The sequence below is a fragment of the Bufo gargarizans genome, chromosome 2 (assembly GCF_014858855.1).
Source record: "Bufo gargarizans isolate SCDJY-AF-19 chromosome 2, ASM1485885v1, whole genome shotgun sequence".
Classification (NCBI taxonomy): domain Eukaryota; kingdom Metazoa; phylum Chordata; class Amphibia; order Anura; family Bufonidae; genus Bufo; species Bufo gargarizans.
In genome coordinates this window covers 67660701-67681315 of record NC_058081.1, presented here as the reverse complement: position 1 = coordinate 67681315, position 20615 = coordinate 67660701, and the positions used below count along the sequence as shown (strand labels likewise).

Below are 20615 nucleotides of genomic sequence, written 5' to 3'. Positions count from 1 at the left end.
TTACAGGGGTCTGAGGGAGAGAGTGATGTTATTTACATGGGACTGAATGTTAAGTGGCGATGTTATTTACATGGGACTGTATGTTGAAGGTGGTTGGTGGCGGGGAATTATGTTATTTACATGGGACTGAATGTTGAGGGGGTGATGTTTACATGGGATTGCATGTTGGAGGCGGCTGGAGAGGGGGTGATATTATTTACTTAAGACTGTATGTTGAAGGCGGCTGGGGAGAAGGTGATGTTATTTACATGGGACTGTATTTTGAAGGGGGCTGGAAAGATGGTGTGATGTTATTTACATGGGGCTCTATGGTGGAAGGAGGAATATAATTACAGGGTGCACTACAAATCCACTGGACATTATAGGCGTTCTTATTACTACTGAGGGCTCTAGAGGAGGGACTTATAGATCTGCCTTATTTCTACTAAGAGCACTTTGGGGGCCGTATTACTACTGAGGGGTCTGTAGAGAGCTTTATTACCACTGGGGGAACAATAGGGGGCCTTATTTCTACTGGGGGCTCTGTGAGGGTATTATTAATACTGGAGGGCTCTTCTACTAAAGGGGGCACTCTTTGAGAGCGTTATCACGGTTGGGGGCACTGTAGGGGGCAGTATTACAAATGGGGGCACTCTTGGGGAGCGTTATCATGGTTGGGGGCACTGAAGGGGGCAGCATTACTATGGGGGCACACATTTTTCTTCAGGATATTATCTGGGGGTATTGGGGGGCAAAACAAGCAGTAGGATAACACTGTGGGGACTCTAGTTTGGGGGGATGATGATAGAAAAGTGAGGAAGTCAAAGATGTCCGCTGATGATGACAGAGGAGGAGATGTCACCTGGGAGACACTGGATGTGACAGGTATGTGCTGCTGTATAGCAAGTACAGCAAAATGCGGTGTGTAGGTGGGAGGGGGGGGGGGGGGTGATGACTTAAAGAACTGGGCCATATTAATTGGGGCTTGGGCCCCGAACCTTTTGAGACCCTAGCAACGCCCCTGCAGAGACCCCTATCATAAAGTGTGAAGATGTCAGATACCAGCGTGATACAGACCAGAACCGTTAGAGGGGTCAGGAAAAGGCTAGTGTCCTTTCCACTGAGGTCACACTTAAAAAAAAAAAAAACTATCTGGCAATATACAGTACATGGAAGAAATAAATGGCCAAATCCATATTTGAGCCACGTGCTTCCTCCTGAGAACTCAAGCCACGGATATGCTTCCATGGTATTAAAACCAAATCGATCCCAGCTTAGTAACAGAGAGCAATTAGATAACTACAGCCATCCTGTCATTACCTCCGCCATGTTTAGTAGGCACGTGGGCGGGACATTCAGACGGAGTGGATGGCGGTAATATGAAATTGCTAAGGTAAATACCCGAAAAGATATTCCAATACAAAGATTTTGAGGCAGACTTGGTTTCCAGCAAGTGGTCGTAAACACTGTCAACAACCCCCATGTGCTGTGCCGTGATCAGCAGCATGGACCGCAGCATATGGGAGGTTTGCGCTCCTTAGCCATCCACAGGCATCGGGGCCTGCCAACTACGGAAGCCCAGGAGATCCAGCCTGAGGGCTGGGTCTACTAGGCTACTGTCAGCGTCTTACTGTTTAAGACGCTGACAGTTCAATTCAGTACAATACAGAATGTATTGTACTGAATTGAAACAGGGATCAAACCCTGAAAAGGTGAAGTCCCACAGTGGGACAAATATGAAAAAGTATTTTTTTTTTATAATAAAAATTTTTTAAGTTTAAAGTAAAAAAAAAAAGTGTCCTTTTCCCAAAATAAAATAAAAATTGTAAAAAATAGGGGAAAAAAAGAAAAGTATACATATTAGGTATTACCATGTCTGTAACGACCGGTTCTATAAAAATATCACATGAACTAACCCCTCAGGTGAACGCCGTAACCGTAAAAAAATAAAAATAAAAACGGTGTAAAAAAAGCAATTTTTTGTCACCTTACACCACAAAAAGCCATACGCGATCAAAAAGTCATATGCACTCCAAAATCATACCAATCAAACGGTAATCTCATCCCGCAAAAAAGGACAATAGCCCAAAAATATAAAAACTATGGCTCTCAGAATATGGAGACACTAAAATATGATTTTTTTTGTTTCAAAAATGCTGTTATTGTGTAAAACTTAAATAAACAAAAAAAGTATACATATTCGGTATCGCTGCATCCATAAGAACCTGCTGTATAAAAATATCACATGAACTAACACCTCTGGTGAACACCGTAAAAAAAATATTAAATAAAAACGGTGCTCTTTTTTGTTACCTTGCCTCACAAAAAGTGTAATATAGAGCAACCAAAAATCATATGTACCCTAAAATAGTACCAACAAATCCTTTTTTGATATTGAAACTTCACTTTAATAAGAGCCTTCTTGTGTTCCAACGATTCCATGACCTTAGAAGAAGCGTTACCTATATTGAGTTATTAACCCTGTGAATGCTAGCAGTTGTAGAGTGTACTTTGGTGATATTTAATGCAAAGTTGTCTCATCAGCCTGATATGACGAGTGGTGGCAGCTAAGATTGATTAGTTTCTGGAAGGAGTGCTGACAAAGGGAGGTCCAGCATGACCCGGCAGGCTCCCCTTCTGAATCTAAGTCCACGAAGACTGGCAGTCACCATACAGATGATTGTCACAAATATTTAGACAGCACTCCTTTGTTTGGTGATAATTAAATGATTTTATTTCATGTTATTTAAGCCGGAATAGGTGGTTTTGTCAGTTGCAACGTTTCAGGCGTAATAATCGCCCTTCATCAGGCACTCTGAGGACCATACTAGGTATACAGCCGGCGCTACAGATGATTGTCAGGGACCCTTGTGGAGAAAAATAAATAAATAACTGTCCAAAGCAGACAAACTTTACCTGCAACCGGCTGCATTTGAAAGATGTAATTGATAAATATTACATGTTCCATTCTCTTCAATAGTCACTACATTTTCAAACAACTTTAAATGAATATACAGGTGAAAATAAGAAACTGTACAATGTGTCTTATCATAGAAACATGTATTTTTTATTTATCAGCTCTATTACTCCACCTTCTAAACTAACATTCTCAGAGGCAAATAGAAGACTGACAGCTCACTAAAGTGTCAGATTACATGCTGCCCATAGAAGTCTATAAAGTAGGGAGGGAAAAAAAATGAATAAGCCCACAGTCGGTCTCAGAGAATGTTAGTTTGAGGGGTGGGAGTGGAAAGATTCATATTTTTCTGATAAGATATATTACAAGGTTTTTTGTATTGACCTGCACTACTGATCTATGCAAAGTTGTATGAACAGTTAGTTTCTTTATATCAGAAATGCAGAAGGAAATTGTATTTTGCCAGAGCTGAAGCAATATTGACCAACCATGCAAGACCTTAACTTAGACACTAACCCTGTAATTATTAAAATAAATAAGGTGGGAGTTTTGGCTGTATTTCACCATGTATAAGACATTTCCATCATGTATGGCTCAACATGTTTCCACAGCATTTCATTTTAATTGCAAATTTACTAGAGACTAGGATGCAGAATAAGTGAATTTCTGGGTGACTTACCTTGTTGCATGTTTGATTAATTCCCACTAGAAATAGAACCTGGCCAAGGAAAAGACAACTGCACAGAGCGGTCAAGACAGATGTGTGAGCGCTCCTCAGAGTGCGGCAAAAGACAAAGGTGAGAAGAGTCAGCGCCAGGCATAAAACAGATACAATTAGGCCAAAATAAGAAAGAATGGTAAGGGCATGATTGTCCTGTATGTCCTGTAAAAAAAAATTATATATTGCTTAGCAGAGTTAGAACCTATATGGTTCAATCCTTTGCCTAAACACATGGCATGATTCTAAAGGCCAATTCCACATTGCATCATAACCTTTGTTGCTATCGTACACACAGGACATATCTTAAGATCTAATAGGTTATCTGTGTATCATCCTATAAGAGAAAGACCCTTGTGATAAGTTATTGGCTCCAAAGTCACCTACAAATTTGATTTCTGGACCTTTAGACCCATTATTGTGCAAGAGACTGTATCCTCCAGACAATTCTCTTTTATATTGGTTGGGCAGTCCATCTTGGTTAAAAACCACTCCTTCACACTCTAAGCTTTGGATTGATAGGAATATGTATTCATTGTAAGGATTCCTCCTTGGCAATTTTAGTTGCAGCACATTTATTATTGACCTCTCAGGATAACAAAATTGCATACCGTAAAGTTGGACTGTGCATTAATGGCAATTTTCCACTGAAGGATTACTGATGTTCCTGCCCAGAAGTGAGGACGTTTAATCTCAGTCAGATATCAGTGGTAGACAGAGACCACAGCATGATCTTCAAAAATGGTTCTGCTACAACTATACAGTATAATCAGCTGATAGCACCTTTTAAAATATGGTCATGAGAGCAATCTCAAGGCTATTCACCATTTCAGCAAACCATAACCTATCTTGATTTTAACCATGCCCGCATCAAAATGTCGGTGGGACATCAAAATGCTCATCTGCTCTCACTGAGCATTGTCCAAATTTACAAGTGGGAGAGAGAGAAGGAATTTTCCCTGCTTGTCCCTCATAATTCCCATATCTCCGCTCTTTATTATTTTTTCATTAAAAAAAAATCCTGTCCTTTCTCATGGTTAAAACAGCATAATTTCCAGAACAAAACATTTAATTACCTCAAGTCCTAATGGTGCCATGATTACTGCAAAGCTGGACAAATGATTGCAGGAGCAGGTCGTGTGTGTATCATTAGATTCTGAAGATTTGGTGATACAACCATCTCTGCTCCAACCATTCTTTATAGGGTCCCAAAAAACACACACCGGATTGTGAAAATTCTTGAGACTCTGGAATGATAAACGTTAAGCAATTCCTTGTATTCCTAACATATAGGAGCATTGAGGACAGTCACAATATCGAAACACATGAAACTTAAAAGATTTTCCATTCTGCTGTGGAATGGATAGGTGGGTTGGTGGAAGGATTACTATTGACTTCTTGAAGGCCTACATATTTTTCAGATATTTCAGTAAAAACACAGCTTCTTCTCCTGTACCTCATTCTTTAATACTGACTTGTTTTGTCGTACCTTTTGATGCAAGATCTCCAGAGAACAGTGAGACTTTCAAACAACTGTTGTCATTAAAAAATGCATTGCTCACTCTTTATCCAACATTGGAGGAGTTGTTCCAACTGGACACTTATGGCATACCGATAGGATATACCATAAATGTCCAATAAGTGGGGGTCCCACCTCTAGGACCAATTCCTATCTCAATAACAGAGCTGAGCTGGGAATAGAGAGGATGCTGTGCAGGCATGACTTTATTAATTCACTGCTATGGGATTTCCAAAAATAATGCGCTTACTATTTTTGAAAGCCCCATATCAGTGAATGGAGTAAGCCACACATGCACTGTATCCTCTCTGTTCCCAGTTGAGCTTCATTCTTGAGACAGGAGCAGGTCCCACACCTATTGGATGTTTATGGAATATTTTATTGCTATGCCATAAACGTCCAGATGAGTCAACTACCACTTTAACCAAATCTTATTCCTCAATATACCAACCCGGATATGAGCAAGCTTGAATGTCACTTGTGAAGTTAGAGTTCTTGTAATGGCACCAGTGACCACCCTTGAATTGACTATAGCCATGTCATCATCATCTTCTGAGATCTGTGAGGACTCGAGTATATTACCATTTAAGCTGGAATCGAGGCCTTTGTAGACAATAAAAACACCACCATCTAATGGAAGAAAGGCAGTCAGTATATGAAAACGATAGGCACAGCACACATGTTGTAGTCAGACACTATTATCTGGAGGGTAGACACAGCAATCGCAAATGATGCTTACAATCTAAAATGCATAGGACTAGTATTCATAAAAAGTCAAATATTATAGTGCACCATCTTATATTGAAAGTGGTGCACACTTAGTGCATCCATAAATAAGTTTCATATTAGGTCGACAATCATGCATCAGCACCAAAGAGATAAGCAAACCTGTGGAGGTTCTTTTTGGTTCAGGTTTGCCGAATGTTTCAAAAAGTTTGGTTCGGACCCAAGTTGATTCGGACCAAACCAGATTGCCTCCAATTGCCCTAGAAACTGGTAAATAATACCCTCTAGAATTTTTTGTCTAAGTGACACTGACATACAGTACATAGCTATGGGTAAACTGATGTTTGATGGCACATATGTTAGGCTACTTTCTTATTTTTATAGGATGTCAATACCGGAGAAAAACGCTTCTGTTTTGTCCCATTCATTGTTAATGGGGACAAAACTTAACTAAACAGAACGGAATGCTCCAAAAAGTATTCCATTCCATTTAGCTGCGTTCCCATACCGGAGAGCAAACTGCTTTTTTTTTCCGTCATGGGATGCGGAGCAAAAAAGATCCAGCATGACCCACAGTGCAAGTCAATGGGGTCGGATCCGTTTTCTCTGACAATCTGACACAATAGAAAACAGATCCGCCCCCCATTGACTTTTAATGGTGTTCATGACAGATCCGTCTTGGCTATGTTGAAGAAAATACACCCAGATCCGTTTATAACGGATGCAGATGGTTGTATTATCAGTAACGGAAGTGTTTTTGCTGAGCCTTGCTGGATCCAGCAAAAACGCTAGTGTGACAGTAGCCTTATGATTTTTCATATTCTAAAGCTTATAACAATGTTCTCTTATCAGGGGCAGATGGCGTTTAAACACCCACAGTGTTATGGGATACATTTTTTTGAAAAGTTGCTTGTTGGGGGACCAAGCATCCAAAAATTATGCTTTGACAGGATGAGAATGCCTGGCCATATGACATGCACAAGTGTTAATGGTCAGAAGAAAATGTGGCTTGTTGTGAATAAGCGTAGAAAAATTCTCTCTTTTAATTGGGAGCAGCAGTGTAGTGTGGGCGTGGGGAGGGCAGAGTAATCAGAGGCATATAGCCATAATAGTAGCGGCAGCAGAAGCAGCATAGCATGGAACATACAGTCAGTGATGGCCAGTTCGCAGTGTTCGCCGACGAACACATGCGATCTGCCATCTTTATTCCCAAGCCCGGCGATGCAGAGGTAAGTCCTTACCTGAAGGCTGTTCTCGGAACTGCCTGCTCCCGGTGACCGTATGTGTTTCAGAGTGGCTGGCGGCACAGGCACAGGTAAGGACTTACCTCTGCATCGCCGGGCTTGGGAATAAAGATGGCAGATCGCATGTGTTCATCGGCGAACACTGCGAACTGGCCATCACTACATACAGTACAAGGCAGAAGGTCGGCTGTGTATGGGTAGTAGTAGTGTTAGTACTGGTATTAGTGGTAGTAGTAGCAGATGTGTAGCATTAATAGTGGTGGGGGTGAGGGACAAATGCAGCATGAGTGACGACCTGGAAACAACACTTGCCCCCTGCTGAAGCGGTCTGGTGCATTACAAAATCAATCACAGCTTTTTGCTGCTCGTACAGACACTATAGCATGTGCAATGTTGAATCCCAGCAAGTTGGAACGCAGCAGATTAAGACCTCTTTCACACTACCGTTTTTTGTTTCCGTTTTGTACTCCGTATGCATTCCGTTTCCATATTTCCGTTTTTCCGTTCCGTTGAAAGATAGAACATGTCCTATATTTGGCCGCAAATCACGTTCCGTGGCTCCATTAAAGTCAATGGGTCTGCAAAAAAAAGCTGAATGCATACGGAAATGCATCCGTTTGTCTTCTGTTTGCATTCCGTTTTTCGCGGAACCATCTATTGAAAATGTTATGCCCAGCCTAATTTGTTCTATGTAATTACTGTATACTGTATAGGCTATACGGAAAAACGGAACAGAAAAACTGAACCGAAATGGAAACACAATGGAAACAAAAAAAGGGAGCAACCGATCCGTGAAAAACGAACCGCAAAACACTGAAATAGCCATACGGTAGTGTGAAAGAGGCCTAAGTGGATGCAAACCAGAACAACGGTCGTCTGCATGAGGCCTTAAGGGGAAAAAAATTCCTTCCCGACTCCAATCAGGCAATCAGAATAACTCCCTGGATCAACGACCCCTCTCTAGTAGCTATAGCCTGTAATATTATTACACTCCAGAAATACATCAGGAAACTATTTTAATATAAAGTTAGAGACAACAGAAAATAGGTCAAATCTTAAGTAAGCCCAATCAGGCTGATTTGCTGAGCACTGGAGGCTACCTTAGCTCAAGGAAGGAAACAAACAATTTCCTAATGTTCAAAAATGGGCTTCATGGGAATGCTACAGCATTTACAGTCAGCAAAGTGACCACCAACCATAGCTATCCAGACTTTTATGCAGGTTAGGTACTACTGCTCATGCCTATCACTAGTGGCGTCGCTAGAGGGGGGCGAGGGGGGGGGCAACTGCCCCCCCTATGTTGTTCTTTGCCCCCCCGGGTGCCCCCCGCTGATTCCCCCAGGTGAATACTAATGAGCGCTTCCATTATGGATCAGGAAGTGGTGAACGCTCAGTACTTACTACTTCCTGGTCCTCGGCTGTCGGCTGTGCAGGGCTGCGCACAGCGTGATGGCGCTCTGTGACCTCACGCTGTGCAGCGCCAGTTCAGAGCACAGTTGACTGAGGAGAGAGAAAATTGCAGGCGGCGTCCAGGAGCAGGAGAGGTAAGTGTTTTTTTATTTTATAAAAAATTTGGCTGCTGGGGGCATAATAGGGGATAATAATGAGAGGCATCATGGGGGCTAATTAGAGACACAATGGGGGCTAATTAGACTATTAGAGGCATATGGGGGCTAATGAGGCATATTGGCGCTAATAAGAGGCATTATAGGGGCTAATGAGAGGCATAATGGGGGCTAATTAGAGACATAATGGGGGCTAATGAGGCATATGGGGGCTAATAAGAGGCATAATGTGGGCTAATGAGGCATAATGGCTTATAGTGGGGGCTTATGAGGCATAAGGGCTGATATGGGGGCTAATGAGAGGCATGGGGGCTGATATGGGGGTGATAAGAGGCATAATGGGGGATAATAGGAATAATGGGGGCTAATGAGGCATAAGGGCTTATAATGGGGGCTAATGAGGCATAAGGGCTGATATGGGGGCTAATGAGGCATAAGGGCTGATATGGGGGCTTATGGGAGGCATGGGGCTGATATGGGGATGATAAGAGGCATAATGGGGCTAATAAGAGGAATAATGGGGGCTAATGAGGCATAAGGGCTTATAATGGGGGCTAATGAGGCATAAGGGCTGATATGGGGGCTAATGAGAGGCATGGGGTCTGATATGGGAGTGATGAGAGGCATAATGAGGGCTAATGAGAGGCAAAATAACAGTGTCATCCACAGACCCACCATAACAGTGCTCTAAAGAATCCGCGGAAGCAAGCAGAGGACGGCACAGCAGACGACTGAATAGCTTCTTTTGTAAGTAAATTGTTTTATTATAAATGTATCCCTGCATACCGCAATACTCTCGTATTTTGTAATTTTATATATACTTATTTTGTTTTTGCCCCCCCATTTTTGACTGTGGTTTCTTTGTGCCCCCCCCCCCCCCCCCTATATATTGTTCCTAGAGTCGCCACTGCCTATCACCTTCCCATCCAGGCCAGGCCAACTCAACAAAGCCTGTATTTTCACAGTGAACATCCACAACCACAGTTGCTGGCTTTCAGCTGTTAGCCAAAAGTTCGAGAGGAGAGACATCAGCAAGGTAGCATACCAGAGGTGCCATCATCTGTCAGTCCCAAACACCAGACTTCAACTGGGGAGAGAAACTACACTGTGTACTACAACTCTTGCAATAAGGAAATAGAGACTTCTATTCTTCTAGTTCTGGCCTAATTCCTTATACCAATTTGCACATGATTATGATATGGCAAATCAGAGTGTAACTTTTGGATTGATGTGAAGACCAAAAGTATGGAGGACGCCTACCTTAGCTCAAGGAAATCAATTGGGATGAAGTCTGTCCAGAAATGGGCTTCATAGGAATGATGGGGCAGATCAGAGTAAAACTTTTGGATTGAGCTGAAGCCTAAAAGTAGTAATGCTAGTAACCTCTCTGATGACTAGTTTGATGTAGAATTATAATACACAATTCACGTTACCTGTATCTCGATCTAACTGATCACATGGAACTTCCATAAGGTTGTCATTCAACATCAGCCTAAAGAACAAGCCAACAGAGGTGCAGTGGTCACTGGACACTTTCATGGAGATAGCTGAAAAGCAGAAACTCAGATAATTAGATAAATAAGGATTTTTACATATATCCACTGTGATCTTTAGCAAAAGGCATAAATGACTTTTGGGCCCCAATATAAAAACAGCCATAATACTTAAGGACCTTTGCATGGTAGAGTGATCTGTTGTGCCAAGGCTTATCTGCAGCCTGTATACCCCCTACAGGTAAACTCCTGTTCATATTTCCTTTATTTCCAATGCGCCCCCACCAATCATCTACCAATCAGCTATATTTTAAGTTACCTTGATGTACTAGTGCCTGAAGAAGGCACCAAAACTACACACGCCGACCATTATGCAGTAGATGGAGCTGGTAACTGCAGCGCTGCTCTGACTGAACTGAAGCAGCACTACAAATAGGACATTGCGGTGTAGTTTTAGCACCAGAGCTGTTTAGTTCCAGGTTTTGATATTGATAGCCTATTAACCCTTTCCCAACCGCCCAATGTAAATTTCCATCGACGGGAGGGCATTTAAAAATGGCATCCTGCACTAATGTCCACGACTGGTGGTAATGATAGTTGCTGACGTTTAATGTGACCTTGGCATCTGGATGCCCTAAAACTGCTTCCGGGTGGGCTCCGGCTCCCCTCGGCAGGGATCGGGAGTGCCGGAGCATGTATGGGACAACCCCTGTCCTCCTGTGTGACAGTAAGCTCCATAGGAACATAATAAAATTCTCATTGACTCCGCATTGGAGTGTATGAGACAAGCAATCTAACGATTGCTTGTTATAGGTCCCTATGAGAACTATAAGGCCTCGTCCACATTTCCGTTTTTTACTGACGTGTGCCGTCCGCATTTTCCATGCACAGCACACGTACCCATTGATTTAAATGTGTCTGTTCACATTTCAGTATTTTTTTTACTGATCGTGGGTCAGTAAAAAAAATAAAAAATCACAGAGACATGCACTACTTTGATCCGTGATGCAAACCAAGCACGCCCATAAAAGTGTATGGGTCTATGAAAATCACGGACACACCACGGATGTCATCCGTGGTGCGTTCATTTTTCACTGAAGACTAATGGGAGGTTTTTGGGAAGTGAAGGCCTCATGCACACGCCGTTCCGTGCATTGGGGACCGCAATCTGCAGTCCTCAATGCACGGGACATGCCGCGTAATACAAGTTCCATTTGGCAAGCCGGCATTAAATTACATTATGGATTCCGTGAGAACCGAATCCATTACGCAATTCACTTAAAACACAAACTCTACCCTTAACCCTTAGGATACCGGAGGTTTTTTCGTTTTCATTTTTCTTCCCTATCTTTCTTGAGCCATAACTTTATTTTTTGGTTTACATAGCTGTATGAGGGCCTTTTTTTGGGGGGAACAAATTGTACTTTCTAAAGCCACCATTTAATAGTGCAATTCTTCCACCGTTTTATGGGTTTTGTGCCCACGGCGTTCCCTTTTGCGGAAGAACTGACCTGTGCCCTTCATTCTCTGGGTCAGTACAATTACAAAGATACAACATATGTATAGGTTTTTTTTTTTATGTCTAAGTAGTACCCGCCGGTAAAGACACCTGTTCCATGTGCGGAGCGAGCACCATGTTTGCACTTCGCTCCAGCTTTCTGGTAGTGAAGAGGTTAATCTCTATTTTCTTTGTAAAATCTCTTATACTGTACTTAATACATTTTCTGCTACAAATGGTGCTCTCTGAAACAAGAGACCTTCGTTTATACAGTAGAAGGGCCAGACTTTTATATCAGTTGAAAAGCAGGTGGATTGGATTGAAGAGCAGGAGGGATCAAGGAGCAAGACAAGAAAACATGGAGAGTCGATCAGAGCTGAAGTCAGTAGGGAGCAAAGGATGGACTGCAGCTTTACTTGCTTTCTGTTCCTATCTATACATTTTATTTTATTTTTTAAGTTGATGATCAAGTATTTGTCCGATTTTTTATATTTTTTTTCAAAATATGTATTAAAATGTCACATGCTCTCTGCACACTCTACTGTTGCTTAAAAGACCTTAGAATGTAAGTTCCCGCGCCATGTACTCCCCCCTCTCTCTTACACCTCCATACTGCGGATATACTCGTGTAAATGCCCAGCTTCTTACAAGGATTAACAGCAATGGAGCGGGGCGCAGACGTAGCGGAGTGCGCATTGACTTGGGGGGAAGACCTCAGGCTAGGAAGGGGTTAAGTTCAGGAGGCTTGCTGGGGGGGAGGAGTAGTAATTTCGCGGGCAGGATATATGGTTGTGGGAGTGGTTTGGGAGGCAGTCGTCAGTGGAAGGCAGAGTGTTTTAGCTGCAAGATGTCGTCTCTGGAGGTCCTTTTGTCAGCGGTCCGGGCTGCGGTGCAGGAGCATGGTGCGGAGCGTCTGCAGGAGACGATACAGGCGGCTCTTGTCCCTTCATCTGAGGTGGCTGTGGCGGCGCGTCCTTACAGGGCGAGGAGGTCTGTTCCCCCGGAGCGGCTGAGTCCGGAGTCCACCCCCCGAGTGCGTCGGCGTCTCAGGAGCCCCCCGGCGAACCCTCCGTTGCGGCCTGCGGTTCTGGTGCTTGGCGCGGTGCCCAGGCGCAGCGGGAGGACCTCGATTGTGCGTGGAGGAGCGGCGGGGGAGGGCCGGGTGGCGCCCGGTCCCGTCTCCCAGGCGGTTAGAGGACGAGAGCGTGGGCGAGCGGGTGCCTCCCCTGGTGCGGTCCGGCGTGGGGAGCGAACCCTTGCGGCCTTACCTGCTGGTCGGCGGAGCGGTGCGGTCGGGCAGTCTGGCGGCCTGGGCCTTCCGGTGAGGAGAGGTGAGAGGTCTTCTGCGCCGCGGCCGGCGGCAGGAACGTTCGGGGTCTGGTGAGCGAGGAGGACGGGGGAGTTCGGCGCATGCGTCGCGCCCCCTGGCGGGGAGTCGGCGTCATGGCAGCCTGGATGGGGCGGTGGTTGGTGCTCCGCCTCCGGATTTGGTGCGTCAGGATGCGGCTTCCAGCGATCCAGCTGGGGAGCCGGGGATGCTGGGATTGTCTGATGAAGAGGACCTGCGGCCCAGTGTGGGGGCCAGTGCGGCTCAGGATGTCCGGGATGGCGGTCACCTGCGGGTGCAGGGGGACTTTGAGATGTCGCTACTGGAAGAAGGGGAAGTGGAGTCGTGCGAGGATTCGGCGGCAGGCGTTCTGGATGTTCCTGTGGGGGAGGATGCCGTGCCACGTGGGTTGTCTTCGCCACGGCTGTCGTCTGGAAGGAGTTCCGCGGCTGCCGGTGATGGTCTCCGGGGACGGCCAGGTGAGAGATCGGCGGGTCAAGGGCACATTGTGGGGGGAGGGGGTGCTGTTGCGGATACTGTGGGGAGCTCTGATGTGTTGGTTCGGGAGGTGTTGTCGGGTATGTTGTCGTTGCTGTCTCGTTTGGGTTCGGGGTCCGGGGGGTCTCCGGTACCGGTCTGGGCTCCGGTTCGGCCTGTGGGGCAGGAGCAGGGGATGGCGCAGGTTTCGGTGGGGGTTGGTGAGGACGCCGTGGCGGGGGGTGGCCCTGCGCTCGGGTCAGGTGTCGTAGCGAAGGTTGCGGGCGAAGTGGGTGATGGGGTTCGGTTGGCGGATGCGGCTAAGGGCGAGATTTATGTGTGTTTTGAGGGGCCGCTGGGGGCTCACTTGAAGCAGGAGGTTAAGGAAAAGATATGGAGGGATGAGTATGTGGAGATTTTTTCGTTGCTTCCGTTGGAGAAGTTTAATTTGGATAGGGGTAAGCTGGATGAGAGTAAGAAGGAGGAGGAGGAGAGGAGGCGGTACAGGTTGATTCCGCGTACCTTTCAGAATTGGCTTCAGGCCTTTGCAATTTTAGCTAGTGTGGTTGGGGAGAGGGCGCCGGGGCACTGCTCCGCGCTCTTCTGTTATATGGACGCCATCGGTGAGGCGCATAGGACCTATGGGGGTGTGGCGTGGCTTAGGTATGATGAGCAGTTCCGGCAGCGGAAGGCGGTCAGGCCTAGCATTCGTTGGGACCATAAGGATATTGGTCTGTGGATGCGGTTGATGGCGGCGCCGAGGGGGGGCTCCCAGCCCTTTCGTGGGGCGGCCGGGGGTGCCTCGGCCTCTGAGTCCTCAGGGGGAAGTAGGAGGGGTAGTTGTTGGCAATACAATGAGGGTCATTGCAGGTTCTTGTCCGACTGTCGGTATAAGCATGAGTGCTCCGGCTGCGGCGGTTCCCATAGCTTGTCGAGATGTTTCAAGCGGGGAAAGGGTAAGGGATCTGAGGTTGTGCAGAAGAGGGGTGACGCCGGTGAGGGTGGCCGAGATGGAGCCTTATTTAAGGATGTATCCAAATAAGGAGGCTGCGCAGTTGTTGTTGGCGGGATTTACCGATGGTTTTGTGATTCCTTGTGCTCGGGGTGGCGTTAGTCGGGCGCTGCGGAATTTGTCCTCTGCGTTGCGTCATCCGGCTGTGGTTAGGGACAAGATTGCGAGTGAGATTGCTGCTGGCAGGGTTGTGGGCCCCTTTGTGGAGTGTCCTTTGCCGGACTTGTGGGTTTCTCCTTTGGGTTTGGTCCCTAAGAAGGAGCCCAATAAGTTTCGGCTTATTCATCATTTGTCCTATCCGCTGGGGGGGTCGGTGAATGATGGTATAGCGGATGAGCTGTGTTCCGTTTCATACACGTCTTTTGACGAGGCGGTGCGGTGGGTGCGGCGTTTTGGGCAGGGCGCCCTGCTCGCGAAGACGGACATTGAGGCCGCCTTTCGGTTGTTGCCTATTCACCCTGATAGCTTTCACTTGCTTGGTTTTCAGTGGGACGGTTGTTACTACGTTGATTGTTGTTTGCCGATGGGTTGTGCGATTTCGTGTTCTCTGTTTGAGGCGTTCAGTTCTTTTCTGGAGTGGGTGGTAAAGAGGGAGGCGGGTTGGAGTTCGGTGTTGCACTATCTGGATGACTTCCTGTTTTTGGGTCCGGCCGGATCTCGGGTGTGTTCTGTTCTGTTGCATACCATGGAGAGGGTTGCGGCGCGTTTTGGGATTCCATTGGCGGCTGATAAGACTGAGGGCCCCTCCACGGTGATAAAGTTTTTGGGGATTGAGATAGATAGTGTGGCAATGGAGTGTCGTTTGCCTGTTGATAAGGTGTCTGGTTTGTTGGAGGACGTGGTGTTTTTGCGGAGGGCGAAGAAGGTCCAGCTCAAGCGGGTCCAATCGGTCCTGGGTAAATTGAATTTCGCTTGCCGCATCTTGCCGATGGGGCGGGTTTTTTGTCGTCGTTTGGCGCTTGCTACGGCAGGGGTTGTCGCTCCTTTTCATTATTTGCGTTTGCCTGCTGCGGTGAAGGAGGATTTGGTGGTCTGGGAGACCTTTTTGTCCGAGTATAATGGTAGGTCGGTGTGGATGGAGGCGGTTGTTGGTAATGTTGATTTGGACTTGTTCTCCGATGCGTCGGGCTCGTTTGGCTATGGGGTCTTTTGTCAGGGTCAGTGGAGTGCGGGGGCGTGGCCGGTCGAATGGAGGCAGGCTGGTTTCCTTACTAATTTGGTTTTGTTGGAGCTTTTTCCTATTGTTTTGGCTACTGAGTTGTGGGGGGACAGGCTTAAGGACCTGCGGGTTCGGTTCTATTGTGATAATATGGGTGTTGTGCAGGCAATTAATAGTCAGACGGCGAACTCGCCTCCGGTGTTGAATTTGTTGCGGCATCTAGTGTTGCGGGGATTGCAGTTGAATGCGTGTTTTGTTGCGGTGCATGTGCCTGGGATGGATAACTCACTTGCTGATTCCCTTTCTCGCTTTCAGTGGGATCGGTTCCGCAGCCTGGCGCCGGGTGCCGAGGTCGAGGGGCTGCCCTGCCCCCAGTGGCTCTGGAGCGTGGCCTTGGGGTGTCGGCGGGCCTGATTAGACAGTCTGAGTAGAGGTACGTGGGCGGCCTATTCTTCAGTGTGGGCGTTGTGGGAGGAATTGATTGAGCGGACGGGGGGTTGTAGTTCCTTTGAGGATTTTCGGCTGTTGTTGGTTTTCTGGGTGGGTCAGTCTTATGCGGATGGCCTGTCTTTTTCGGTTGCATCGAAGAGGGTGGCGGCTGTCGCCTTTTGGTTGCGCTTGAGGGGCTTGGCCGACGTGTCTAGGTGTTTTATGGTGCGCCAGGCTTTGAAGGGTTACCGTCGTGGTGCGGTGCGGAGGGATGGTCGTAGGCCGGTTTCCTTTGCGGTGTTGCAGCTACTGTGGAAGGTGGCGGGGTCGGTGTGCAGGTCGGCGTATGAAGTGTGTCTGTTTCGGGCGGCGTTTGCATTGGCCTTTTTTGGGGCTTTTCGGATTTCGGAGCTGGTGGCTGCTAGTCGCACGAGTGGGGGTGGTTTGTTGTGTGAGGATGTTGTGCTGGTGGACGGTGCTTTGAGGTGTTTGGTTCGCAGGTCTAAGACGGATCAGGTGGGTAGGGGTGTGGTGCTGTGGCTTAGGCCGCTTGCGGGGTCGGTTGTTTGCCCGGTGCGGTGTGTCGAGGACTTTTTGGCGTTGCGTCCGCGCGGCCCGGGCGCGTTGCTGGTTCATGTGGATGGTTCATGTTTGTCTCGGTTTCAGTTTGTGGCTGTGTTTAGGAGGTGTTTGTTGGCCGCGGGCCTTCCGGCCGGGGATTTTGCATCGCACTCGTTTCGGATTGGGGCCGCGACTGAGGCTGCCAGATGGGGGCTTGCAGAGGAGGTGATCAAGCGCATGGGGCGATGGGAGTCGGATTGTTTCCGTTCATATATTCGGCCTCATCTCTTATGATGTGTGGGGGTGGAATTGGTTTTGTAGGCTGCTTTGTGTGGTTGGAGTGGTGGGGTCGTTTTTATCTGTTATGTTGATTTTGTTTGTTTTGTTGCAGGGACTGCTCCTTGCCTGGCGTGGATTTTTGGGCATTCATACGTCTACTGGGGGGCTTTGCGAGCAGACGTTCGGAGGAACGGCCGTCAATTGGGGTTTTCGATGGAGGAGTTGCAAGTTCGGTGGATTGGTATACGGGGGCTTCTCTGGGGGCGGGTGTTGCCTGAGATTCATACGAACGTCCTGTTGGATCGCCCGCCTGATGTTTTGGTTTTGCATGTGGGTGGCAATGATCTGGGGGTTCGTCGCTCGCGGGACGTGATTCGGGACATTAAGTTGGATGTGTTGCGCTTGTTGTCGGATTTTCCGGATTTGCTGTTGGTCTGGTCGGAGGTGGTGGCGCGGAGTAGTTGGCGTTTCGCTAGGTCGGTGGAGAGGATCAACAAGGCGAGGGCGAAGTTGAACAAGGAGGTGGGGCGTTTTGTTCGCAGGCAAGGAGGCGTGGTGGTTCGTCATCGGGAATTGGAGGCGGCGTCGCCTCAGTTCTTGAGATCTGATGGCGTGCACCTTAATGATGTGGGGATTGACATGTGGGCCTTAGGTATTCAGGAGGGGTTGGAAATTGCTCTGAGGGTGTGGCAGGACGCCCACAGGTGAGGTGTCACCGGTGGTCTTCTGGTGGCTGATTGGTAAGAGATCCTGGGGGAGCAATACAATGGTTTAAGAGATGCAGGACATGTTGGAGCCTGTATCTCATGTGGTTTGTGAATGCCGAGGATGGGGCTCCTGTTTGGGCTAAAAGGCCTACAGGAGGAGATACTTGGGTACTTCAAGGATTTGGTGCCCTTGGGTCGGTGAGCGCGGCCAAGGGTAACTTTGAAGTATAAGGAGAGATGGTTACGGAAGATACCGCTTGTTGGGGTTGCCCTCCAGGATCCTTGTTATGGTATAATTGCTCCTAATGTTGAAGGATGTATTAAAGTGTTTGTTGTTATTATTATTGTTTGTGTGGATAATAAAGTTGGCCGTAATGGTCATTTTACCAAGCAAGAAGGTGTCAGTGTGGTTATTGGTAAGTAAGGGGGTTTCTGTGAATCTAGCCGGAGGGGATTTCTTCCATCCCAGTAAGTCATAACAGCAATGGAGCGGGGCGCAGACGTAGCGGAGTGCGCATTGACTTGGGGGGAAGACCTCAGGCTAGGAAGGGGTTAAGTTCAGGAGGCTTGCTGGGGGGGGAGGAGTAGTAATTTCGTGGGCAGGATATATGGTTGTGGGAGTGGTTTGGGAGGCAGTCGTCAGTGGAAGGCAGAGTGTTTTCCCGCCCTCCCGCCCTTTATTTGGTGGTTTGCTGTGGGTATTGGAGGTTGAGGGGTTGGCTGATTGGTAAGAGATCCTGGGGGAGCAATACAATGGTTTAAGAGATGCAGGACATGTTGGAGCCTGTATCTCATGTGGTTTGTGAATGCCGAGGATGGGGCTCCTGTTTGGGCTAAAAGGCCTACAGGAGGAGATACTTGGGTACTTCAAGGATTTGGTGCCCTTGGGTCGGTGAGCGCGGCCAAGGGTAACTTTGAAGTATAAGGAGAGATGGTTACGGAAGATACCGCTTGTTGGGGTTGCCCTCCAGGATCCTTGTTATGGTATAATTGCTCCTAATGTTGAAGGATGTATTAAAGTGTTTGTTGTTATTATTATTGTTTGTGTGGATAATAAAGTTGGCCGTAATGGTCATTTTACCAAGCAAGAAGGTGTCAGTGTGGTTATTGGTAAGTAAGGGGGTTTCTGTGAATCTAGCCGGAGGGGAATTCTTCCATCCCAGTAAGTCAAATGTTTTTACCTTGCTATACTCTGCTGCAGCCTTGATACAAGTGTCTGAAGTCTCCTCAGTGTCGGTGTTTTTTTTTTTTTTGAAGGGTGGGATTGAGGTACTCTTCTACGGCATAAGGGAGCATTCACACGACCGTGTTTTTCTTCCGTGTCCGTTGCGCAATTTTTGCGGACAATGCACGGACCCATTCATTTTTATGGGTCCGTAAAAATTGCGGAATGCCTTTCATTGTCACCCGTGTGCTGTCCGTTCCGTGTGTCCGTTGCTTTTATTTTAGAACATGTCCTATACTTGGCCGCAAATTGCGGTCCGTGGCCCCATAGAAAGTCATTGGGTCGTATAAAAAACGGATAGCACACAGAAATGCATCTGTATGTCATCCGTTTTTTGCGGACCCCTGGACTGAAAACATTCTAGGAAACCCCATTTCAGTTTTTTGCGGACCGTGAAAAACGGATGACACACGGAAGCACCATGTCCGTATTATATGGACTTATGGAACGGAAACGGAAAGATAACTGAAGACATACGGAACACACGGATCCGTGATTTGCGGACCGCAAAACCAACACGGTCGTGTGAATGCTCCCTAAAGGAGCGTGCCCTGGCCGGCGGCTCTGCTTTGTACGTATGCCAAAAACAAAACTTTCGCTCGCATGTAGCGGCTTGTGACGTCACTTTCCAAACTACAAATGCCTAAGGCCTCATGCACACGACTGTATTTTGTTTCCGTGTCGTTCTGTTTTTTTTTTTGCGGATAGGATGCGGACCCATTCATTTCAATGGGTCCGCAAAAAACACGGACCGCATCAGTATGTCCTTTCCGTTGCTCCGCAAAAAAAATTGTGCATGTCCTATTTATTTATTTATTTTTTTGTCATTCAACATCAGCCTAAAGAACAAGCCAACAGAGGTGCAGTGGTCACTGGACACTTTCATGGTGATAGCTGAAAAACTGAAACTCAGATAATTAGTAAATAAGGATTTTTACATATATCCACTGTGATCTTTAGCAAAAGGCATAAATGACTTTTGGGCCCCAATACAAAAACAGCCATAATACTTAAGGACCTTTGCATGGTAGAGTGATCTGTTGTGCCAAGGCTTATCTGCAGCCTGTATACCCCCTACAGGTAAACTCCTGTTCATATTTTCTTTATTTCCAATGCGTCTTCTAAAGGGGTCCAGGATAGGCCATCAACATTAGATCAGCACCCTGCACCCCCACCAATCCTCTACCAATCAGCTATGTTTTAAGTTACCTTGACGTACTGGTGCCTGAAGAAGGCACCGGAACTACACAGCTCCGACCATTATGCAGTAGATGGAGCTGGTAACTGCAGCGCTGCTCTGACTGAACTGAAGCAGCACTACAAATAGGACATTGCGGTGTAGTTTTAGCACCAGAGCTGTATAGTTCCAGGTTTTGATATTGATAGCCTTTTAACCCTTTCCCAACCGCCCAACGTAAGTTTCCGACAGCACACGGATGACAATGAAAGGCATTCCGCAATTTTTGCAGACCCATAGAAATGAATGGGTCCGTGCATGTCCTATTTTTTTTCTAGTTTGCGGAAAAGGATAGGCATTATTACAATGGATCGGCAAAAAAAACTGATCCGCAAAAAAAACGGATGCCATACGGAACGTTATCCGTTTTTTTGCGGATCCGCAATTTGCGGACCGCAAAACACATACGGTCGTGTGCATGTAGCCTAAGAGGATCAACAAAAGCATCCAACGTGTTTCGGATAGATCGCTATCCTTCATCATGGATATGGCTTGACTCTCCTAGGTGGTTCTTATATAAGCCTCTTTCCCATTTAACCCTTC

The 20615-nt window shown here is 46.9% G+C and overlaps 1 protein-coding gene across 2 annotated transcripts in view; it reads right to left on the bottom strand.

The window, feature by feature from the left end:
* LOC122929443 (adhesion G protein-coupled receptor E3-like) overlaps positions 1-20615 on the bottom strand; it is a 174870-nt gene that overhangs the window by 23202 nt on the left and 131053 nt on the right. For both annotated transcript variants that reach the window (XM_044283007.1, XM_044283008.1), the window contains 4 exons: positions 10102-10215; positions 5585-5763; positions 4691-4861; positions 3576-3779 (listed from right to left, as the gene is read on the bottom strand). In XM_044283007.1, coding sequence (XP_044138942.1) covers positions 3576-3779; positions 4691-4861; positions 5585-5763; positions 10102-10215 — 668 coding nt within the window. The remainder of the gene's footprint in view (positions 1-3575; positions 3780-4690; positions 4862-5584; positions 5764-10101; positions 10216-20615) is intronic.